Source organism: Pleurodeles waltl, chromosome 12 (assembly GCF_031143425.1).
Source record: "Pleurodeles waltl isolate 20211129_DDA chromosome 12, aPleWal1.hap1.20221129, whole genome shotgun sequence".
Classification (NCBI taxonomy): Eukaryota; Metazoa; Chordata; class Amphibia; order Caudata; family Salamandridae; genus Pleurodeles; species Pleurodeles waltl.
This window is the reverse complement of record NC_090451.1, coordinates 81577612-81603591: the sequence shown is the minus strand read 5'-3', so window position 1 is coordinate 81603591 and position 25980 is coordinate 81577612. Positions and strand designations below refer to the sequence as shown.

The 25980-nt window shown below is 44.7% G+C and overlaps 1 protein-coding gene across 2 annotated transcripts in view; it reads right to left on the bottom strand.

The window, feature by feature from the left end:
- DOT1L (DOT1 like histone lysine methyltransferase) overlaps positions 1-17585 on the bottom strand; it is a 255913-nt gene extending 238328 nt beyond the window's left edge. For both annotated transcript variants that reach the window (XM_069216576.1, XM_069216575.1), the window contains exon 1: positions 17164-17585. In XM_069216576.1, the coding sequence (XP_069072677.1) occupies positions 17164-17244 (81 nt within the window). In that variant the 5' untranslated portion in view covers positions 17245-17585. The remainder of the gene's footprint in view (positions 1-17163) is intronic.
- Between the last annotated feature and the right edge of the window lie 8395 nt (positions 17586-25980).

Sequence of the window (25980 nt, the reverse complement as noted above, 5' to 3'; positions counted from 1 at the left end):
CGTTGAAGGCTTTCCTCATGACCGTTCAATTTTCTCTTGACTTTTCTTCTACCACTACCCAAACTGCAGGGATGTCCTGACTTCCACACTGGGAAATTCTGTACTTGTGCCAATGGATTGAGCGGATGAAAAAAATGTGGTCACCAACCGTCTTACCCATACTTCTGGGGTCCAGTGATTAACATCCTTTTTCACAGAAAACATTTCAAGGACACAAGAGTGGCCTTGGACTACGTAATATTGCACAAAAAATGAGGTAGTGTTCACAAAATCCTACCTCTTGATTGTTATGGCACAGTGAAGCCCAACTACTAACTGATGCAGAAGTTATTACATAGATGGGCTAGACTCTTACAGTGTGATACCTTTAAACAATGTTGACTGGTAAAACTCGCACCAGATACCATTTCATACCATTCTTACACATTGCATAAGTAGAGCCATTGGAATTGTATGCTATCTGCAGCAGCTTTGTATTCCACATCATTATGAGTTTGCCACGTTTGCCATGCTGCATACCTTGCAGAATAAAAAAAAATAAAAAAAATAAAACACACCTCAAATGTTGCTATAAAAACACTTCCACGTTAATGAGGTGAAATCCTTGCCCACTTAGCGTTAACATGTGCTGCACTACACTGCACAATAAGCCTTTTGTTGCTATCTAATTTAGTCAATGATGCAGCTAAATTGGACATCCCATGACTCATATTTCCGGGGCCCTCCCTACATGTTATGTACACGTACTCCCCACAACAGCTTGGTTTCAGCACTCCTCTGCTCGTTGCTAAGTTAGGGAGTGTTGTGATGTTGCTATAGAGGGTGTGAACTTGTCTTCAGGCATCAACATGCTTTGGTTTTCTTGTTTGTTAGTCGTTCTACTTGTGACTCCCACTGGCACCAAGCAGAGTTCTCAGAAGATATGATTCATCCCCTTTTGCTGTAGTCCGTGGTGCAAGTACTGATTCAGGGTACCACATAAAAATGCAAAACAACAAAACAGATGTAGGAAGGCGGGGGTATCAGGTTGGAAACTCATTCTCCTGCAGTCTCATTCAACCTGTGTTCGATCAGCATCTGCCCACCTGCTGACTAAGAGAATCATCAGGTCCACAAGATACGGAGACACTTTTGTTAACTCAAAACGTTGGTTTATATGATTTCTTACTGCTATGCACAAAGACTAAATCCTTGAGCTTAAAATCTTTGAGATGCATGCAAGCCAAATTGCCTTGCACATCGAAAAGTCTGTCACTGTATTACTCACATAAATTTTTCATCAAAATGGATCTGAAGAGTTCAAAACCTTTCACAGTTTAAAAACAAGAAAGGTCACGGTTAAAGGGCATCAATTCCTGGTTTGTTCACCCCTGGAAGCAAGGTTCTGTCCTTAGTGTGGAGACAATTTACTGAGACAGTGTATTCTACCAATGGGATGGGTTCTTGCCTGATGTGACTTGAGTGCAATGCAGGCCTCTGATCCAAAGAAGAAAAAAAAAAAAAAGCAACACGAGTAGAGGAACAATCAAGTCCATGTACTAGCCCTTGAGTGGAGGTAGAAATGAAAAGTTCTGTGAATAGTGAAAACACTTGGCTGAAAGAATACATCAAGATGTCGGCCAAACCCTAAATCGACACACAAACCAGAGGCTCAATTTACAAACCACTAGTGAACAAGACAGCCTGCACTTTTTTAACGTACCATTGGTGTCTGTCACTCATTCACATACACGAGTCTTAAGGGAGACTGCAGAGATCAGAAGACCACCACCATCTCCCATCTACAGCAAGGACGACATGCTGTGCTGTCTAGGGGGAGGAAATCCACATATTCCATGTGGAATGCAGGGCGACAGAATACCACTGTAGGAAAGAAAACAAGGCTATCCTCTTCTTTCTGAGGATCCCGGTCTAGTTTGGGCAGAGGATTAATAATGAAATTATTGGTACAAAACTGAACAGCCCTCGAACAGGAGATTGATGGTCTGTACTTTGCAACTCATTTCTACAGCTACAAAAGGAGCTGATCTAGATTGCCACCAGCCGGGGAAGCGGGAAGTAATAAAGGGGGTGTGCTATGTGCAAAGTCCCAGCGGAGGTGAAATGGCACTCGCATGGTATGAGTTGGTACTTTAATTGGGACTAGAGCTACAAGTAGGCTACAGCGCCAGTTTAAGGGCAAGTACACCCGTAAGATTGTCCAGTAAAGAATAGAACGGAATAGATGAGCTCAGAATTAGTGAAAATTTTAAAGATGGTGCTGACAATTCAGGACAGTCTTACAGATTAAAAAGAAGTGGTAAAAGTCACAAAAGATCAACCATCCGGCTAGGGAAAGAGGATTAAAGAGCATGGTTATTTAACATGGTAGGATGGTCCTGACCAGTATTTAAGATGCCCCCTATTTGTGAGGTGCGTGCTTGTCACTGCACATCATTTGTTCCTGTTCTCCATCAGCGCTGCTGGCTCTTGCTAACAAACAGGCAAGTATTGTATACAGTTTAACGTTCCATAGTCATGATGCTCAGCATTAAACCGGACAGTTACTGAATATCTGCAACAAAGAAGGGAACCAAAATCAGAGCACAGACCAATAGTAGCTACATCTCAACTCTTCATCGAAACAAAGAATGTCCTATTTGGAAGGAAGAGTACGAACTCTATAGTCAGAAAGATCAGAAATGTTTTACAGATCAACAATTTCTGGATTCTGGGTCTCGCTGGTGGAGCAAGGGTTCTGACACCAAAAGGCTGTGCAGATGCCACATATGCGGGAAGGACCCAGACAACAGAAGGCCAGGAAAAGTAGATGCACGTTTCAACGACACTGTTCACAGCGCAAGATTTTAACTTCGAAGGGCTTCCATCGAGAATCACTTGACCCTGTAGAGATGCCATGTATGGGGGAAGCACATACTGAAGACTGGTCCAGGAAGGGAAGTTCATGGGTTTGCGGCGCTATGGATGGAGTCAGGGCTTTGACTACAAGAGGCTGTGTTGCAGAGGAGGCCCTTGGTCTCAAGAGCCTACCGAACATAGGGCCTGATTCTAACTTTGGAGGACGGTGTTAAACCGTCCCAAAAGTGGCGGATATACCACCTACCGTATTACGAGTCCATTATATCCTATGGAACTCGTAATACGGTAGGTGGTATATCCGCCACTTTTGGGACGGTTTAACACCGTCCTCCAAAGTTAGAATCAGGCCCATAGTCTCTTAAAGAGAAAATGTTTTTCATAAGTCTTGATGGAGCAACGGAAGCTTAATCCGGAAGATTTGAGTGAAAATAAAAACTGATCCATTCTTCCCCTCTAACATGTTTGTATGGTAAAACGAAATAACTTCTAGCCTTGCGAAGCTACATAAGATGTCCATTTCGATATTAAAATGTTTATTCAAGCGAAAGACAAAATCTATGCTCTATTCCACAAGACAAGATTTCAGAGATTTTTTTTTTAAGGCATGAGACAGTTGAAAGGTTAGTGATTAACAGCGGTCGCTGGAACTTAGACTTTATTTAGTTTTTCTACTTTTTACTTGTTTTGCAGAAGAGTTCAGAGATGGTCATGTTTGCTGAAATTATATCCTTTCCTAGGCAAGATCTCATGACGTGTTGAAAGCAAAAAGTTCTAACACCAATAACTAACAATGGCATTTGTGTGTGTGTGTGTGGGGGGGGGGGGGGGTACGTGTATTTCTATAATGCAACCCTAGCCAAAGGGCTGCAGGAGCAGTACGATCAAGGACAAAATTAGCGAGTAAAAAGAGAGAAAGCAAAATTGTGGATGGTTAATACATTGCTTCATTGTGATATAGTGAGCTTTAAAGAGATGAGTCTTCAACTCTTTCCTAAATTAGAGCAGTGTTAGGGCTAGTCAGGATACTTGGATGTTGTTCCAGATTCTGGGTGCATGGGTGGAAAATGCCTGTAGTGTTTTGTTTTTTTTTTACTCTTCTTAGTCTGTAGTATGATGTGATCCTGGCTGCATGTGCGCTGCAATTCACCAGAGAGGATGAGCTTGTCTGCACGATCAACGGGATGCTGGTTGTGTTGGCTTTGTAAACGATGCAGCAGATTCTTAAGATGGTGCGGCCTGGCAGGGCGAGCCGGGCAAGCCAATAGCGTTCTGCCGAAGTGATGGGGAGGAATAGTGCGATCAATTACTCCAGGCCCTTGATGACATGTGCTGCAGTGCTTTGGGGGCCACGCAGGGGTGCCAGTGTGGAGTTTAGGTGGTCATTGAGGAGGGCATTACCACCATCCAGATGTGAGAGTAAGAAGGCTTAAACAGCAGTTCTGAAGTCACTTTCTGGAAGAAATAATTTGGCTTCCTTTAGAAGAGAGAGCTGGTATCAGGACATCTGTTTTTTTGGCAGCATATTCTTTGAGGGAGTGAAGTTGATGCTTAAAGTGAATCAAGTGACCTGGAATTTGGAGAAAGCTGGGATTTGAAGCAGTCAAGGTTCATGTCATTGAGCCAGGTTTGTACTGTGTCTTTATTTTTCGTGGCAAATAACAGGAACTGTATCTTGATTGGGTTGTTTCAGGAAGACACTGGTCATCCAGGTCTATGTGATGTGCAAGCAGTGTATGTCTGAAGCAGAGGAGACTTTCAAGTAGACTTATACAACGTCTTTATAGCGCTGCTATGCTACTGCGTGGCGACTGCAGAGCGCTACTCTACCAGCTGCAATATGACTGGCACTGATCCTGATCGCAAGCCTTAAAGTGGACTCAATCAGACCCTAAACACCTCAATGTACAACACTTAATATTGAGGATGGTCCTGTTACAATCAAAAATGTTGTATTCAGTGCTCATGCTTTAGGCTAGGTTTTCGCTACGCATTTATAAAATAAATAAAAGGCTAGATTATATCATTCGCTCCAAAAACTTTCGTTCGCAAGTCAGCGTTTCACAGAACAATTGAATAAATTAACAATTGTAGTCGCATATGACGTTGAGGGTCATGGTGAAAAGATTCAAGGCCTATGTTACGTGCACATATCAGCTAACGGGGTATGTACTATAGGAGCCTAATGCAGTTTCTGGTACATTTTTGTAAACAATCGCTGCCTGACGTAATTCTGTGGACTACTTGGGTTCACCCCATTGGAATCCGTGAAATCCAAGAAGAATGAACGACCTCATTCTTAAAACCCGTCCCTTGGCTTGAAAAGAGTTCCTGTTTAGGCTGGAAACTTTCACCTGAATCAGCCCCACCCTCCCGGCAGCGATAGTACGCCCCCCTCTGCATACAGAGTCTGAGAAGGGCCCCCCCGACCGGCTGCTCACAGCCGTGACTCACAGGGCCGTCCCAAGCAAGATCCCGCGCGGGTGTCCTCGGCTGCCCCGAGGAACCAAAACAAGCCCGAGCCCCGCCGAGGCGAGGCGCATTCCTCCAGAGGTGGCGGGGGCAGATTCCACAACTTTAAGGGGAGAAAGAGCTCGCGCCAAGCCGTGCTTCCGCCCGCGAGCCAGGGAGGGACCAGGAGCGCTCGCCTCGGACTGCTGAGCGGGCACATGCCGGGGGCGGGGGCTGAGCGGCAACCTCCCCGAGGCTAGCAGGCCCCGACCAAGCCAACAGCCCCCCAGACTTTAATTTTAAAACTTTGGATTCATCTTTCGTCATCTCTAAAACTTGCTCCGCTTTTAAGGTCTCTTCTGAGAATTATACTGCTTTCGAAGTCGTAATTATGCAGAAGAGCTCGAATTGTTCTTGTCCGTCGGCATTTGGAAAAGTCTATGGAAAAGCGCTTTGCCATGTCACAGACGTGTGTGAAAGTTGTGACTTTTCAGACGAACGCTGCATATACCCATATTTAAGTTTACTGCATGTTTTCCAGCTCAGCTGGGTTTCGAAATTAGTGAAAATGATCTTTGTAATGACAATTATTACGAAATGCACAGAAAACCATTACAGCCTTCCCAAGCCTTATTCGCTACAGGAATATAGTCAGGTAAGAAAAACTGCACCAACTCCCTGGCACTGCACAGGCCAATACCCGCTGAACACTGCAGAACTCAAGGCGATGGATTATTTACCGATTACGGGGGCATTCTGGAAACCAACTACGGCCGAAACACGCCAGCTAGATCCCCTGGCTTAACTCGACTCAGATGCAATACAAAGAGTAGTATTTTATTACGAGGCAGATGTTGATCAAGTCACACCAAGGATGAAAACCTCAAGTATCATCGATACTTACTTAAGTGAACTTTTATCCTACACTTAAATACCGGCCAACACGCTACTCAAAATATGAAGAGTTCAGAGCTACGCCCTGACACCATAGTCTAAATCAAGGAGAATCCGTAAGGGTTCCTCAATACCATCTTGATGAAAGTAGACCCAGATTTGGGAGCAACAGCTCTGTGCCCAGGGCTTCAGCAGAAAGGGACAACTCTGTGCACTGGGCCACAGCGCTAGAGACAGGCAGCTCTGAACAATGGGGGACTTCTCCGTGCACACAACCTCAGAGTACAGAGGGGCAGCTCTGCGTACAGGTGCCAGAGCAGATGCAACTCTTCGTACAAGGCCCTTGTCAACTCATTGTGGACACAAACCTCAGTCTGGAAAAAGCTTTCAGAAGGGGCACTCAATAAGGTCGAGCAAACTACAGTTCATAAATGGATTTGGACAATGGGCCACGAATGAGACCAGACATCTGACCAAATGTCACCATTAGGAGACAAAGGTAAAAATCATCCTACAGAGCCCGCACCTCCCCCTCCAACAGACAAGAAGAGATATTCAGATATCAAAAGTGGCGAACTGGACAAAGCCTGCATTATTCCAGAGATTTGAAATTCCTTCTTCCTCCATGGAGAACAATTCTAGAAATGTGCAGAACCCGAACTCAAGTCGTCAGCACGGTGTCATTACCGAGCAGTTTTGCTGTATCCGTTGTAGCAACACCGAGTCTAGGAAGGGTCGACGAGCCCCAAAGAGACATTAAAAAGTAACTGCAAAAGCAGGAGCACAGCACATTCAATTCAGAGTTCCTATACGGGGCTCACAAGTCACAAAAGTGACTTTAGAGAGCTGTAACAGAAAGATGGAAACACGAGATGCAGAGTGCAACTAGAGGCACAGGACAAAGGGAAATCTTGGCATTCTTCAGTCACTTCCATGTAGATGTGGGACTTAGCTGAAGACTTGCCTGCGAACTTTGATAATCCGCTTCTTGCGGTAGGCAAGGTTTAGAGCGGTTCCACTACCTGGGACCCTTCAGCTCTCTACCGGAAGAGCCTTTCTTTAGACTCTTCAAGATAAGTTGTTTTATCAGGTAACGCATAGGTTTCTAGGAGGAGCCTAGTTTAAGGTCTGACTCCAATATGCTTTGTGCCTAAAGCACATTTTGAACCTGACCCTGAATACAACCAAGAAGAGAACATTAAAATAACTGTCCATTCAGAAGTACCTAAAGATTACTGTCTAGGGCAGGCACCTCACGAGCTACTGGTAGCTTTCCAGCTACCTAGACGTAGCTCTCCTCTGTGCAGTCCAATCTAATACAAGACGATTTTGCTTAGTTGAACTAATATACGAGCACCAAAATCGAAACGCATGTATTCAAGGCATACACGTATTTTCTTAACTCATGAGCTGATGTTTAGAGAAAAAATAATAATTTTGAAAACCTGTTAAAAATCTGACAATGGAACAATAAATCACGCAGTGTTTGGGAGACATTACTGTCTGGCAGCCCTGAACACTAGGGCTATTATGTATTACCCACGTGGAGACATTCCACATTGACAGAGCCTAGCTACATTAGAGCTGGCAACCATGCCTAGTAAATTAAGATGATCACAGCTCGTAGGCGTGACCACTATTAGTAGCTCATGATGATTTCCACTGGATAAATGTCACTCTGATTACAGAGAAGGTTGGAGACCCCTGGTCTAAGACATTATATTACCGATTTTCCCACCAATCCTATCCAAGCTCGGTGCAGTGATTTCTAGAATTACAAGGCAAAACAATGTTTTGACCCACGTGAGCCCAAATACAAACAGAAGGACTGAAACTCAATGATGTCAAAACCTTTTGCTAATAGAGTAAGTTCTTCTAGGATAGGAATTCTGACAGGGTCAGTCAGACTAAACTATTATGCAAGTATAGTTTTCAGCAGTTGCAGAAGAAGGCTGTAGAAGAGATCATTTACAGCTTGTTACAATCACTAATGGCATAGTGCATATACAATTTGTAAAAATCAGCTGTATGTTGAAATGTGCTGTATCAAAAGAAACAGGTTCCAAACTGTTGAACGAACATGCACATTTATTCTTAAGTATAAAACAAAAAGACACTAAACAAGTTACAATAATGGCAGAAGCTATCACAGAATAAGGCTAAATTGACATGGACACTGGGACAAGAGCAATATTAAGGCCCAATTAGCTGTGCTGGGCGATTAATGTTCCTGCATTTTTCAACACCTACATTTTGGCCAGTCCAGCTTGCCGTAATGTACTTGAGGGGTGGAAGGGACTAAGCCTGTGAACCCACATCCACCGATTCGTCATAGCCTTTACATTGGCTCAAGCTCTTTCTTTTTAGGGTCGAGGGCTCGGTCCCTGTTGTAATCTCTCTGTGGGCTTTTAACCACACCCATCACTTTCTTTGGTTTGTGGGCCTGCCTTTTAAAATTTGCTTGATTTCATTAGTGAAAGGCATGCATACGTCATGCCTTTTCCAATGTTTCGCCCTCCTCGAGAGCACCTGCCAACTACTGAAAACATACAAGGCTCCATGTTTTCTGTATGGTTTCTGGACTACTTTTTCTCTTTATTTCAGAGGCAGAGCAATCTCGATGGGCACTAATCAGGCACTTTTCACAACTAACAGTTTAATTCTATTGTTTACCCTAGCGCTCCTTCACGAATTCAAGGTTTTACACAGTGCGATCTCGTCCATTTATTATTTTTTGTTTCATTACTATGCAAAGGCAAAACAGGACAGGTTTTTGTTCTCACTAGTCACATTTACTCTCATGGCGTGGCGCTTTAAATAGGCTCCCTTATGTGAAATCATATTACTTTTCATTTTCAGTTTATGTGGCAAGAAAAGTCTGATTAGGAGTTTACAATGCTAATAGCTCTTAACTATAGCAAACGCGAGACCCATTACATTGCAAATGCTTGTTTCTATGGCAGGAAAGGAGGCTTTCGATTATGCTTCTCCTTCTTTTACTACTAAAAACAAAACAGTCATGTAAACAGATATTACGAGTGAACCGACGAGGCTGTGTAAACTAAGCAGGGCCCTTCTCTGGGAATTGCAGGTGGCTCACTCCACTCCCAAATAGCTGGCAGAGGAGGTATTTACTGCACCCAACTTGGGCTCCCCTTCCCCACTCTTTCTCCCCACTACCTCCTGGGCTGAACCAGCACCCCTAGTACGAGTTTATTGGAGCGTTGCAATCTGAACATCAAATGGAAGAAAGACTGGTAGAAGCACTGTGTCACCATGTGCAAGATTCAGTGAACAGGGCACTGGTTAGAGAGCTTTCCATCCCTTAACTTAACCTCTAGTAAACTACGGCAGGATGGAATTTGGCGCAAGCTTAGGTAATTTCTTCCCTCCCTCACCACCACCGCATTGGGGGGCAAAATAAGATTACTTTATTATTTCTCACAACTAGGAAAAGATTACACAGGAAGCCTGGGTGCTGGAGACAGTTCAGTTTGGAGTTCAATGTGACACCTTCTCAGGGGACTTCCCAGTCTCCTTATGTTTTTTCCCCCTCAGTCAGAAAGTAATTTTATAGACCCAGAGAGCCTGGGGTTGCTCCAGAAGGAGGCAATAATCCCCACCTCAGCCCCAGCCCTGAGGGATTGACAGTACTATATTCCTCATGCAGGAAAAGGTAGCAGCTTCCGCCTAGTTCTTAATCACGGGCAGTTCAATCCTTGGGTGGTATATCAACATTTCAAGATGGGGGGTCATCCATCTTCTTTAAGACCTTTTGCAAGAAGGAGACAGGATGGCGCATTTCTATTTAAAGGATGCCTCCTTGACGGTCTCTATCTTTCCCCTTCATCTGAGATTTCCATAATTTTGCTGCCCTGGGCAATGGTAGGAGTTTAGCGCTCTGCCATTTGGCCTCTCCTCTGCCTCTTGTTGTTTCACCAAACTGTTACCGCTGATTGTACAATGTCTCAGAGAGAGAGAGGAGTGGGACTGATCGTCTGCTTAGATGATATACTCATCATGGCCCAACAACACAATACTGTACTCGATCTCTCATGAGCGACCCAACTCCAAGATTCAGGCTTTATCATCAACAGCGAGAAGTCTCTCTCAACTCGATCTCAGCATCTGGAATTCTTGGAAGTCCAGGTGGGCTCTGCACTGGCTCAACTTAAAATACCTCTTTAAAGTATTACATCAATCAAGAGGAAATGGAGATGAGCTTTTGTATCTGAGACAATACCCTTAAGGATTTTAGCCAGACTGGTGGGCTTTCTAGCGTCTTCCATCCAGGCCATTTTCCAGGCCCCATCCATTATCGAGCTCTACCTTGGCTCAAAATCTGGCATATCCAGACTGAGATATCCTATGCGGAACAAACAGCCCTGTGGGAGGAAGGCCGAACAGAAATGTCTTGGTGGCTGGCTCATATGGACGCCTCGAACAGCAAAGCCATATTTGCCTCTGTTCGGGAAGGGATCATAGAGTGTGATGACAGCAGATAGGGCTGGGGTGCAAGGTGTGGCCCAGTGACAACAGGAGGCAGATGGTCTCCAGAGGAACTTCAAATCAATTGTCTCGATCTCCTGGCAAGAAAATTTGCGGTGAAAACTGTCAGCTCACAAGGTGAAATGTTGCATCCTTCTTCGGAAGGACAATATTTCAGCGGTAAGGTGCATCAACAATTTGAGAGAGACACGCTCACATCTCTTAGCAGAACTGGCCAAAGATTTCTGGCTCTACTGCATGGAACGTCAGCTAGCTGTGATGGGTGAATATAGCCTGGGTCGTGTGAACATTGTAGCGGGCTGGAACTCTTGGTTCCTTCGTCACTCCAGCGATTGGAGACTTCACCCTTGCATAATCCAGAGCTCTGGATCAGTTATGAGGCCCATGCCCTGTCCATCTTTTTGCTTCATGCCTGAATACTCATCTCCTGTGTTATTACAGCTGGCGACCGGACTCCCTGGCAGACAATTTGGATACTTTCCTCCAATCGTGGACAGGGAACTTGCTTTATACTTCTCCTCCATTTGCAATGATTCAGAGGGTTCTCTCTTAGGTACGCCGTCAAACCACAGAAGTGGTGACCTGTTGTTGGAAAGCGCAGTCATGGTTCCCTGTAGAGTTGGCACTGTTGTGTGCTCCGCTGGCATAAATTCACACCTTCTCAGAACTTTATTGGATCCGATGGGGCTTCCCCATCTACTAGTGGTAGAAGGGCGGTTATCCCTCATGGCATGGAGAATTTTAGGGGGGGGGGGGGCAAGTACCTCACATTTCAGAGCAAGCTATGATTTTTTTGTTTGTTTTTTTGTTACCAGCCTTGGGCCCTCAGTACACATAAGAGATACGCTGCTGCATGGAGACAATGGGTTGTTTGGACATGTGGACAGATGATAGCTATTTTTTTTTTTTTATCCTATCTTGCTGCTCAAGGTTTGGCTTAAAGAACGGCAACAACTTTAATTTTGCCACTTCGGCAGGACATCCTCATTCAGAAGGTAAAACTTTGTGTGTGTGTGGGGTGGGGGTGGGGGGGGGACGGACATCTGCTAGTATGTAAAATAGTTTGAGGTATCAGGAGGGTTCATCCTCCCAAATCGAAATATTCAGTTTTGTGGGAGGTTGATGAGATTCTTGGATTCTTACTGGCTTGGCCTGCAAATGTGCAAATGAGAATCTCATGAGGATACAATTGTCAGCTAAACTGACTGTTACTGTGCCTCTTCTCACGTAGGCAAGTGTCATACATGAAAGCTCTGGACATAACAGGAGGAGCATTTACACACTCAGATGTCCTTGTGCATTTCCAAACGTACTAAGACTAATTCACGTTGTATAATTTATCCAGCTTTTCCAATCAGGAATTGTGTGTGGTTAAATTTATTAAGGCTAATGAAGACTGTACCGTGAATTTCGCAGAGACCAATCTGGATAATTACTTAGTTCTCTCCAGTAAAATGTTGGTCCAGTCTCACAAGGAATGCTGGCCTGTTTCATCAAATGACTTTTACCTGAAGTTTGCATTGATGAGTCCGTTTTTGGGACACATTCAGTTTGCAGCGCCATGGCTTCTTAAAGCCTTATTCACGGGTGTAGACTGGAGGATATTATGGCAGCTGCGGACTGGTCTTTGGATTCCACTCTTAAAATGTTTTTATCACAAACCAATTGTAGACATGGTTTCTGTGGTACAGTGTTGAACATGCATAAACCAAAGCATTCGGTCCTGCCATAGAATAAGATATTTCGAGCTATTACGTCAAGAATTTTCAGTTCCATTAAGGAGACTGATGCAAGGATTATCCCACCCAGAGGGCTTTTGTTATGATGTACTGTGATTATTATTAAACTGACATCGTTCTGACATTTAGCCAACCAGTTGATTGATTTTCTCTGTTAGACATGAGAGGTTATGATTGAGTTTTCTTCTTGACAGGGAGTGACTCCAAACCGGTGTAGGCGATATATGGGCATTGCTCATTGAAGCTGCAGGAGTTGAAGGACAGAACTCATGTTCTAACTTCGTGGAGGTCAAGTTTGAGTTTCATGGTTGGTCACCGGTTCGAGTAGGTTCCCAATTTACACTTTGGAGACAAGTTGTTTATACATGGTTGAAGCTCTTCTTGTTTCGCAAAGAAACATGAGGGACAGAGGTCATAAGGTGTTTTATATGTACTACGGCAGTGGTCTTCAAACTTTTTAATGCCGAGCCCCACTTAGTTAAAATAAAAATAAAAGTCTCATCAGGCCCCTCCTTTCCGAATTTTTCACAATTATCCTACTAAATTAGCAACGTCTAAATATGTCTGGACTTATTTAATCATTGCAATTAACTTCTGATACTGTTCTAAAAAAAAGCTATCAAATACATGATGTGAAACCTACTACTCTGGTCGGGTGGGCCTCACTAATGTACAAGTATTCAGTGTGTAATTATTAGAAGTGGGGTTTTTGAAGAGTACTGGGAGTCCCTTCCCCTTTTACACATACTCCGAGCTTGGATATGAATGACAAAACATGTTAGTGATGGCCCATTACAAAGTGGCTTACTGCTGCTCATGGTTTTTGCAGCTTAAAACAAAGCCCTGTTATCAACATGATGCTTATGTTGGAGCGAGCCTGGCACGACCCCCAATTTGAAGACCACTGGACTAAGGGGATGTGACAGGTGGAGCAGTATGGAGTCTGGGCAAGAGCCCCAAGGGAAATGTAGTTTCTATTTTGTTTACTGTTTAATCGGCTGCCGTATTTTCAGTGGAAAAGAAAGAAGCATAATCCTTGCCTCTTTGTTCTTAATAGAATTGAAAATTATTGACATGACTGCTATAAAGTATTTTACTCTTACACTATAACATTATGAGACCACCTTTGAAAACGTGGTTGCTGAACTGTAGTCTTAGAATTTGCAAAATGCTCATTGGCACAAATAAAAAGGCATGATCGTATTCCTTTAAATAACAAAACTGTGTGTCTAAGCCTTACACATTCGCAATCTTCTACAAACGTGTTCGTTCTCCAAGTAGAAAAGAGTTTGCCCTATTTACTCGCCTTGCAATCGACTGTTACAAAGACAGCCCGCCAATTGAATTAACTCCACACCTGCCCATCCACGCTATTTTAGAAGCTTCGTGCGGAGGAAGGCGCCCCCATTTACCATTATTTAATTTATTACAAGCAAAACTTCAAAATACTGGTTTGTGAAGACCTGCAACCCCAGCGAGCGATGCACAACCTATGGGCATAGATGAACACCGCCTGCACACTGCAAACGTCGGTCTCTCCGAGATACCTACAAATTTGCAACCTCCTGCACGTTAGAAACCAAAGCCCCAGTGACTTAAACCACAAAACTGCTCTGCTGACTATGTTAATAGGACGTCTGAAGCCACAAGGGCACAGCGTGTCTTGCTGCCAACCGGCAAAGGAGGGAAGCAGCGGTTCAAAAGTGCCGCCACCAGCACAGAGTTCTGAACTTCAAAAAACAGCGCGACGTTTTGCGAATATTTGCGCACCTTCAATTTTAATCAGTCACTATTTAGGTAAGGAATTAGATGGAGGAAATAACCCTCCAAATATGTCAGATACGTACGACTACGTTTTTATGAATAAACCATTTCTACTACAATCGCTCACACAAGAACATGACGTTACGCCAGTTAGGTTACACAGAAAAAAAAAAAGACCATATATCTTTCACGTTGCCAAGGACATCTAATACATGCTCAGGTAATTTCCCTGTTGGTTGTCACAAAACGGAGAAAATGAAACTGATAGTGTAAATTCACGGAACCGTAAAAAAGAAACTGGCTATCACCAGAGAAAAGGAAACTGAAATAAAAAAAGCAATGCTCACTCGAGTTTCAATATCAACCTCCTCTTTTGGAAACAGCCAGACAAAAACCTGGGACAGTTCCTTAAAAAATATTGTTTGAGTTTCTCTTCTATGCGTGATGCACTGCATCACAAAACGTAGGCGGCCAGGAGCTGTTACACACCCAAAACACGTCCCGGCCAGCCAATCGGCGAGGCTGCTTGGGGCCTATGGCAAGAGGGGGAGGGCCCAACCTTCAGACGGGCGCCTTCTTGAAACGGCCAGGGGCCGCTAAAAATAGACACCTTTTATGGCCACCGTGTGCATGGGAACCCATGGCTTGGGCTCCACCGGTCTCAACGTGCCATCTTCTCACACATAAAAACAAAACGGGAACAGAAACATTTCAGCGCAGGACACATTTCTGTAACAAATCTCAAGCTACGAACACAGTTTGCATGGGAAGTGCTGGGCGTGTACCCTTCAATCCCACGCAACAGTCTGATTTATTTCCTTTAGAATACAAGCTGTTCTCGCAATATGCTGCTTTTTTGAATGAGCATATTGATGAATAAACCCAATGAATGAGCGGTTTCCTGGTTCTCCCTGACAACGTGCGAGTCACTTCATACAAGTACCTTAACTCAGGACACATATAAATGGGTGAGTGTGTGTCCGGTTTCGAGGTCAACTGTGTCAAGATCGCCCGTGCCACAGAAGCAGTACAAACAGCGGGGCCACCCGTGATTCATCAACAAGACTGGCACCCACAAGAAAGTTCTGAACAGAAGAGATAGTTCACAAAGTTCATGTCACCAGCAGCAAAGTCAATCACAACACAACCCACTGCTTCACAGATCTACACTAAAATGAACGACCTTTTTCAGAAAATGCACGGGTGCATTTTCAATGTAAATAACGCTAATGTCTCATACCCCAATTGGTATCCCCTTGATCTTTAAGTTGATTGTCAATTATATTGGCAAGACGTGACAATGCTTCTTACCCCCCAACATGGAGGGAATACACCGTTTCTTACCCCCCCCAACATGGAAGGAATACACAACGACGTAGGTGTGAAGCCCAACCTAGCCCAGAATAGATCTGGATGAGACAATATAATTCATAACAGACAATAAACAGCTGGTTTTGACAGGATGCTTGGGGGGGGGGGGGGAGAGGCAGTGAACCGAAATAATTTGAGCGTTGATGCCATATCCCGTTCTGTTTTCATTTACAACAAATGCAACACTTTAAGGTTAATAACCAATTCCACAAAAGGCAGTACACACACGTGACGAATAGGCAATACACTTGAAATGCTCAGATACGTTATTATGCAGTTTAAAACGCGTTTTGCAACGCCATTTTAACTCAAAACAATTAATCAAGGCACTTTCATAAAAACTCTAACCTTGCGACTGGAAAACACAGGCAAATCACAGGCTACAGTTCGTACTGATAATTTTTTTTACACCTTAAGAAAAATGAATGAAACCCACAGCACGCGCGTTCAAAGTGCATACTGGCTGTGTTGTTCTTCAAAATAGAATAGTGCTGTTTCAGAGCAGAATTCTATAACTTAGTTCGTTGTCAAGTCAACTTACATGTACTGGGGGCAAAGGGGTGGTGCTGCAGCTTTTTATCTACTACCAGTAAAGTAAAATACAGAATTGTGTATTCGTGGCTATTCCAACTATAAACATTTCCGTCAAGTGAAAGAAAATGGGGCGGCAAGGAATCCCGATTTGAATTATTACATTTTCTACCAAGTTACAAACACTATTCCGTATTATTCTCACCACACAAGATTATAACAAGCATTGCAACCAGAGCTGTGTGAAGGGGGAGGGGTGGAGTTTAGAGGGGTGGGCTTAGGGCATGTCATTGCTGACTGGATGTAAATACACAGACAGCTGAGCTGCTGCCCCCCTGCACGTACACAGACAGGCTAATCGTTGAAAATCCAGCCTGAAGAGAAAACCCTTAAACTGATGCTGTTTCTTTAAAATCAAACAAGCAGCAACTGCCATGATCCAGCCTCCAGCACCCTGCAGGAAGAACTGACTGACAACCCCCGGGGGAGGGAAAAAAACTGACATTTGAATTTCAGATGCAGTTTGCCGCTTGCTTTGAATAAATGTGCACTTTTTAATAGCACGATTGTAAGTATTCAGCGGGGGTCCAAGTCTGTCCAAAATAAATTTCAACCCAGTAGACAGGCGTCAGATGTTTACACCTTCTTTCCAACTATGCTACAGCTCTCCACCTCAGCAATACATCTGCCACATAGTCTAAAAAGCACCATACCTCCCCCCTCCGCAGTCTCTCCCCTGGACTCTTCCTCCACAGTGAACAATGCACCTCTTTCCATCATGAATGGACTCCCCGATAAATTACATCCCTCAAACTCCAGCACTCTAGGAAACTAGAGCCTAGACTCCTTTTGAAAAGCACCTAAAGTCCCCACTTCTCTCAGGAGCCCTTCTCAACCCAAAACAGTACCCTTTATCCAGCAGTCAACCTACAACCCTGGACTTGCTGATCCAGGAGATGCTCACTCCATCGCTTCCTGTGTATTATTTCCTTCAAATGCTGCACCCTCAAACTCTTAGCAGTCACGCCCGGCTACTGCTGGTACTCACATAGACTGGCAGCGGCCAGGGGTAGATGGAGGGCTCGGCTCCCACCGGGGACTTGAGCTTCAGTTCCAGCTTCTCACCCATCGCGCTAGCACCATAATACTGAAGATCCGAGGGGAAGGGGCGGCCAGAGCTCTCACACACACATGGAGGGGGTGGTGTAAGGGGCGGCCCGCGCGCTCACACACAGGGGAGGGGCGGTTCACACACCGGGGAGGGGGGTGGCGGGCTCAAACAGACCGTGGGGAGGAGGGGAGGGCCCGGGCTCACACTCACTCATACACGGGGGGGAGGGGGGCGGCCTGCGCGTTCTCCTACACCGGGGCGGGGAGAGTTCCCTGCTCCACACTCCTCCTACTCGCGGTCCTCCTCCCCCCCTATCCGCCTCTCACACTCGGCGGCTCCCCGACGCCATCTTGAAACCGGCGTGAGGGAGGCTACAGCACAATGAGCCAGGGACTCGGGCCAAACCAACGTGCGACGCGGAGAGAGGGGGATCCGGCAGCTGCCATCTCGAAATAAATAAATAACTCCGGCTCGATGTCCTCGCATGGCCTCGGCGCAGACGTCACAGGAGACGCAGCGCAGGCCATGTGAGGTGGGGTGATAAATGAAGGAGCTAGACAAGAGGGGTGCCGTCTGCGCCTCACTCCCCTACTCTTCCGCAGAGGCGCCGTTGGGTGACTCCAGTCCCTGACTGCTGAGGGCAAAAGCACTGATCCAAAAGGAATGTCTAAACCGGGCGAGACCAACTCTACAAGGGGGCTTCCCGAACAAAACTCCAAGATCACGCAAAATGCATGCCCGTCACGAGTTATTAAGCAGAGTTGCCTTGTGCCCTTATAAAAATACAGTGTGGTAGAAAGCCCCTGTGTTTTCAAGCAGAGACCAGCTTTCCTTGAAAACTGTAGGTCAATTGCGAGCCGTACCAAGTTATACACACGGGGGTGTTTCTGTCATCTAATAACGTGCGTTTCGTGCAGACGCCTGAATTGAAAGCTGAGCGCTGGAGAAGAGCCAGGGACATGGACATAAAAGAAGGTGCAACTGAAAAAGACTACAATCCAGACCATCTTGAAAGTGTTTCTTTTACTTATCTTTCCACAACCTTTCTCAGCAAAATTACGTTACACAAATTCAGATATGAATACTGTGCTGTTTTTTTAATATTTTTTTTTATATAACGTCCATATGTGTTTGGGAGTAGGAGGTATGTAGTGATAACGCACTCTCTGAATATATCTTCCAGTGCCCCTCTTCGTTCCATTGTAATTGGACGTAAATCAGATTTGCGTTTTTGCACTGTATACTTTCTTTTTTTACTAATTATAGTTGCCCAATTCGGGATCCCTTGTATGAAGTAAGGAACTTCACTACTCCAAGATGGCCGTGCAGCTGCCAAGCTTCATGAAGGGGCTTTTACATGCCGAGGGGGAAGGGGGCATATGGAGGGCACAGAGCAAAGCCTATGTTTTCTCCTATCGTCAAAGCACAATGTATTGTGCCAATTGTTACTGCAGTGTTATTTATTTGACCTTGACCCTCACCTGACTGGGTAATTTAAGGTCAAGAACCGAGTCGACCACATCTCCCATTGAATGCACAGCCAAGCATAGATATTTAAGAAAACAAAAGCACAAACTGTCTTGATGGGAAAGAAAGTATTTAAACTTACACTACCGTGGGAAGGCAAACAGTATAGGTTTAAGGGCACACAACGCTACTGAAAGCCTTATAATGAAAATGGTAATGTAGTTACAATTTTATATTTATTTTTGCGGTTTTAAACAGCCCGGGCTCGGCCCATATGTAATTGGATCGCTTCATAAGGGAGCAAGAACTAAGTTCTGGATAGCACAGATCATAAAGCAAACGATTAGCACCAAGGAAACAAAAGACCAAAACAATTTGGGACTGTGTAAAACAAGGTACTTGGGGACAGATGTAGCAAGCAGTTTTGCCCATTCTGTGTCTATGGGAAAATGTGTTTGTACATATGGCCCTAGGTTACCAATCATAATAAAACCATCACAAGTTTCCAAGAAAACAGAATGAACAAACATATGGCTTCAGGAGAGTGGTGACAACCAGCACCTGGGCCACAGATCTTGCTCCAGAAAGAACTGCCTGAATGTCCCAGAGCCCTCTTTCTTGGTGTGCACTTTTTTACCATGGCTGAGATTTGCATTTGGAGGTTGGAATGGTTATCACGAATAAAGCACCGCAATTTCGGATTGTCCATAAATAGTAGATTGAAGTACAAGGCCTAGAAGGATTCCAGTCGTTCTTGAACATGGCTTCATAGTGCTTCATACCTCTGATGAGATGACAAAGCACATTAGCAGACCCTTAGCTGAGTAGCACAATGTTTTTCTTGTGATTGAGCTTGCCATTCAGATGGGAATAATAGATTTAGCTTTTAATTTGAGATGGTCATGGTAAGGTGGTCAAGCTCACCATCCACATATTTAATAGGTTGTATCTATGATTGTTCCTGTTCATTCATTGCTGTGGTCCTATATAACCTGCTTTTGGAAGAGCTTAGTCGTTGCTGCCCCCACAACCTCGGATATTTCATGTTATTGCCAGACCGGAATTTCTGTCTGCTCCCTGCTGGACAAGGGAGAGACAGCAGCACTCCTCCTGCTAAACCTATTGGCGGCCTTCGACACAGTCTCCCACCACACCCTGATACGCAGACTTCACAAAGCCAGCATCAGCGACAATGCCCTCAACTGGATCCACTCCTTCCTCTCCGGCAGAACCCGAGTGGGACTCGCCCCCTTCCTCTCAGACCACACACCTATCACCTGTAGAGTTCCCCAGGGATCCTCCCTCAGCCATACTCTGTTCAACGTCTACATGTCCCGCTGGCTGCCATCGTCAGGAGCTACTAAATCAACATTGTCTCCTACGCCGATGACGCTCAACTCATCCTCTCCCTATCCAATGAACCAAACACAGCCAGACTCATCTTCCACGAAGGCATGGGAGCAGTAGCCAACTGGAGAAAAAATAGCTGCCTCCAACTCAATGCGAACAAGACAGAAGTTCTCATCATGGGCCCCCAACCTGACGCGTGGAATGACTCATGGTGGCCACCAACCCTCGGAAACCCGCCCACCCCCACGAACCAAGCCCGAAACCTCAGGATCATTCCAGACTCAAGACTCAACATAGACTGCTAAATCAGCTCAGTCACATCAACCTGCTTCCACGCCCTCCACTTCCTACACAAGACCTTCAAATGGATCCCCCTTGAACACAGAAAGACCGTCACACACGCCCTCATCACCAGCAGACTGGACTACAGCAACTCGCTCTATGCTGGGATCAACAAGAAACTCACCCGCAAACTACAGAACATCTAGAACGCTGCCGCCAGACTGGTCCTCGACCTTCCCCGACACTGCCACATCTCTCAACACCTGCAAACACTTCACTGGCTTCCAATAGAAAAAAGAATCACCTTCAAGACCCTCATCCACGCACACAAAGCCCTCCATGACACCGGACCTGCCTACCTGAACAGTCAACTCATCTTCTACGTACCCCACAGGGCCCTTCGATCAGCCCAGCTTTCTCTTGGCGAAGTACCCTGCATCAGGAAAACAAGAACAGGGGGATGTTCTTTCTCCCACATCGCAGCCACAGCCTGGAATCCCTCGCTACCTCCTTCCTCAACTTTACAAAGGAGCTGAAGACATATGGCTTTTTGAAGAACCAACTCACTGATGGACACTACATGGCCCCACTACCCCAGCGCCTTGAGACCCTTACGGGTGAGTAGCCGCACTTGATAAGCCCTGATTGATTGATTGTTTTTGTTGTTGTTGCTATAGCGAATAAAATTCTAATATTTTTTTTACTTTGTAGGCAAGGATAATCAGCAGATGCTATATATTTTCATAGGTTGTATCTTTCAATGTCTCAGGGTCCAGCCTATTTTAGATTTGAGTTTTTTTATTTAATGGCTCAGTTTGATATTAGACCCTACCAACTATTACAAATATTTTTTCTAAACCATTGCCTTTTGAGGTAAGGGATATTTTGCATGGTGCTTTTATGTAAGAGGACCACTTATACCGACTGATGTTAATGCATGTAGTAAGGTGAAACCTACATGTTCTTAAAATACAAGGCAGGAAAGGTATATGATAGGAGACTGCAGATACTAGAATGCTGATAACATTGAGAATTAGGGTCAATGGCATGGATCCAGACACAAAAGAAAAGCTGAGAAGTGGGGGATCATAACAGATATAATAGGAGGTGCGAGTCTGAAAGTGTGTAGTGGAGACATACCATCAACAAAACCAGATTTAAGAGAGAAAATTAAAGTCAAAGTATCAGGTTCAGGGATCACAAATAATGCCAATGCTTGGAAAAGACTGGTGAAAGGGAGTAGGATGGATGGCCTCAACTGAAGAAAATGTACTGTGGGTCTTTTTCTTTTTTAAATTACCTAAGGTGGTGGCAAAGATGTAATACTTCCTGAGTGAAAGCCACCATGTGGAAATATTTACCCTTTTCCCACAGTTGCCACAGTGTATGTTGGGTCCACAAAAACTCCTCATTATCCATTTGCTTTAACATTTGTTTGCGCCTGCTTCTTAAACATCAGAGCCTATATTATCTGTTTGCACTTCTGCACAGATGACACATAGCTATGCTTCTGTATATTGGTGGTTTAAACTGTGTAGTCACTTTGTCTTGCTCAAGGTTCCACAACATTGGTCAACAACTGCTGAAACTCTGCCAGACTTTCAGAATGTCCACTGCAGACGTAGTGGATGAACATCTGCCCTTGTTCCTGGCATGAAAGGAAGGATGATAGAGGCAGCCTTCTTGTGACGACACCCTGCCTGTCCCACACATGAAGACAAATAGCAGGCTGGTTCCTGAAGAGGCGGAAGAATCAGGAATGGCAGAGCTTAAATTAGGCCCTCGAAAAGAGGTATAAGATAATAGCTTGGGTGTGCAATGTTTGTTGTGAGCAATGAGCATTTCTTGCTGCAAATTACACATGAATTGTGTTAAATGGTATGGATGACCATGGCCTTAAAAATGTATGTGTAGTAAGTAAATTAATGTTTCAAGTGTTGTTGAATGTCTGAATTGCTACTTAATTATATGTTCTGCCAGTGCATGGTTACAGTTCCATCTTAAAGTACTCTACAATAAGGTGGTAGGTGTTGGCATGCTGTTGTCAGCCCTCAACACCAAGCTAAGTGGCATGTCTGTACTGTTGTTTGTACAGCGCTTTGGTTGATGTATTCTGTAGGAGGTTGTGTAAGTGTTCAACACAACCTCCTACAGAACACTACAGGGCACTATAACACTGTGTCAGCCATTAACCTAGAGCACTTTTAAGAGACTCCAGGGACCAGCACACCTATTCAGAGGATTACAATTAAAAGAAGGTAATGCCTAGAAGAACCCCAGTAAAGTGAGGGGCAATATCTCCTCTCACTGTGGTAGTGTGTGGACTCAAACCACAGCCAGCTATCTCCACCTGATTGATATATTTCTTTTGGTTCCCGTAAGCTCAAGATGGAGATGGTATGTAGTAAAGCTGGAGTTATCAGTTTACCCGTTTCATTTACCTAAATGTTGAATTTTAGGAGGAGAGAGGGCCTAAAATGAGTGCTGCTCAGGTTGAGAGTCCTGACTGCACATTCACCTAGCTTAAGATGGCCTAGGCCAAGCTACCAAAGTGCAGGAACTGATGTGAGATTGCCTTGATGACTTCCTTAGTAAAGCTCCAATACTCTTGGCCCGATGAGGGCACAGACTCGCTGGTTTTAGACTCCTGCAGTTTTATGATGCCAACAGAATGTTAAAGGCCATAAGGATGGCAATGATGCATTCTTCAACAGCTCTAAGAAAAAGTAGAATGCCTGCAACAGCGTTGAACCCAGCCAAATACGAGAAACCCGGCAATGAGCACACCTTGTTAAACATTGTCAACAACAACAAAACACAATAGATGCATCAGCAGCACTTGCATTCAACTTACCCAGGTTTGGTAAAGTTATGTGTCACACTCCAACAGCACTAACGACAAAGGGATCAATGTGCCACCTGCAATGGCACTACCCTACCTGTCCGAGTCTCTTGTGGCGGTGCCTTTGGGGCAGTTGCAGCCTCCGGGCCAACTTTAGTTTCTTTTTGTCAACAGCAGCAGAACACATTTATCAAGCCTACGTCAGGCTACTGGGCGACACAAGATTTCCTGCTCTAGAATAGTCTTGTTACAGCACAAACAGGAAGTGCACAGAGAGTCAGAGGAACCACTTCTGAGCCCAAATCACTCTTTTGTGGTTGTGCAGATTCCACTGGTTGTTCCTTACCCCAGGAACATGCTCCTCATGGACACAATCTCGTTATACAGGACCTGGGACACTTCTCTCTGTGTGCAGACAGGCAGGCTCCTAGGCCCCTCAGGCAGCTCCTCATATCTTCCAGCAGAAAGTGGTGAGTTCAGGTGATGTCCCTTCACCTCTGAGAGACTAGTTATCAGGTAGACAAATCTAAGTTGCACCACAGTTTTTTGGGTACTCTGTGAGGCATGCCCTTTCGTAGTCAAGAAGAACATGGGACTGCAACACAGTGAGGTGGTTTGGATTCCATTTTCATGCATATTTTCTAGATAGGGCATGTTGATCCACTGTCCAAAGCTGCAGTCCCAGTTTGGGGTGGTTCTCTTTCAAATTTAGGATCCTTGCTTCTCCCAGACAAAACCTTTGTGCAAAGTGATAGCCTGCGCTGCAGGCTGCTCTGAACAGGAGTACCCAAAACATGGCAACAATGAACTGTGAGTTGTCTGCACTGTTTGTCTCCAGCCTTCCCGAGGAAGTAATCAAAGACAGACAAAAAGGTAAGCCCTGCCTACAAATGTCCACACCTCAAACAACAGAAATTGCATTCCCTCCGCACTCTCCAACCATCTAAGAAATGGCAGTGCTCAGGAAGAAATAACCAGCAGTCCTTTGCTAATGAGGATTTCATTGAATTTCTAAATGGAGCCCTGTCTCCCCCTCATCCCTTCTGTGTCTGGGTCTCCACTCTCCAGCCACAGCGATGTAGTCAACATACTTCCACAGTGTGGGGAAGCTATCCTCATCGTTTATCATGTACCATCTCAAACAAGGGGCACCCATAATGGATCACACAACACATACAGTTTAACTACCATACATGTGCAATATATGCATTCCACTCTCTCTCTCTTCTACAAATGTAAGATAAAAGAAAATGAAAACACAGCTACATAGACAAAGTGTCTCATCGTACACTCTATGCTTATGCAAATCAATGTTTGCTACACCGTGATTGGAAATATCTGTTAACACCTCACCCTAAAACTTCACCCCACAACCAGACGCAACACCCTTTCAACCACAGAGAAAACTGCAGTGAATCACAGGCAATCGTGGCCCCGGCAATATAAATCATGCAATACAATACAAAAAAAAACTGAGATGAAGCGTACTTGTAATACAAGCCAGATGGTAACAAACATGAAAGTTCAAGCTCTTTGTAGGCCCGCCCTGGTACTTGCAATACTACTTAGGGTGCTGCTCTTAGTGCTGCCCTGCAAGGAGCCTGATTAAGTTCCTGTCGTGGTCTGACACCTTCAGGATATAGCAGACAACAATCTCAAAGCTGAACTTTGGGTCATGCTGTGGTTGGATACCATTCCAAGTTAAAGACCAAACAGCAGAAATTATCAAAACACACCTAATGTGGTTGTGACATGGGGTAGTTCTGTAAATGAAAGAATGTCAGGGAAATCTTGGTCATTTTACAGAGTTTTGGAAATATTGTATTGTATTGTATTGTAATAGTATTTATATAGCGCTTACTACCCCTGACAAAGTGTCGAAGCGCTTTTTGGCGAGTAGCACGCTACTCCGGAACCCAAAAGGAATTAGTGGTGGATTAGTATCGGGAAATAATGAGTACAGTTTTAGTATTATTATGAGTTAATTTGAGGCGCGGATATGTAACTGCAAGGAGGGTCAGTCTGGGTTAATACATTAAAACAGCTGCCAACCAGTACCCAACTTGATGCCTCAAGGACAATTGCTGGGCTTGTGCAGTTCAGCCAGGATCATGGGATGTATATCTGCTCCTAATCAAAGACGAGGCATTCTGTGATTTAGTTTTTTTTAAAGTCCTTCCCTCCGTCCCCTCTAGGAAGATATTACGGATCACCCTCCAGACAATCGTCCTGAATTCCTAGCAAGCAAAGAAAGTAACCAGTAGTGTCACTCTCTCCCTGGCCAGGTGGATGGGACAATGACAGACTATGACGAGGAAGAGCAGGGGTCAGTGCCTGAACTTTACCAGCAAGCAGGCGGGGCATGTTTAATGTGTCCCTCTCCCTCGAGCCAGACCTTTAGCATGTGGTCATAACTGCAGTGATAGAAACCAAACCGAAATAAAGTATTTTTGCAAACGTGAATAGGCAGTGCTTAACTTGAGCCTGTGGGGGCCACCAGCACTAATGTTTGGGACAGTTACTTGTTTTCTGCATCAGACATTTACCAATAGCCAGGGAGGGAAAAACGCACAAAGCGTAAAGACAGAGGAAGAGAAAGGTGGCAAAACCCGTCACAAATGGAGAAAGCAGGGATGTGAAATAACAGGAGGAGGGATCGTCTGAGAGTGTATTAAAGATTACACAGCTTTGCTATTTGCTGCACTGACACTTTATTGCACCGGCTGCAGGCTTCTAGGCACCAGCACTCATTCATTCATAAATTAAGCACTGTGAATAGGTTAAAAAAAAAATCCGAACAAGAAACAAACATC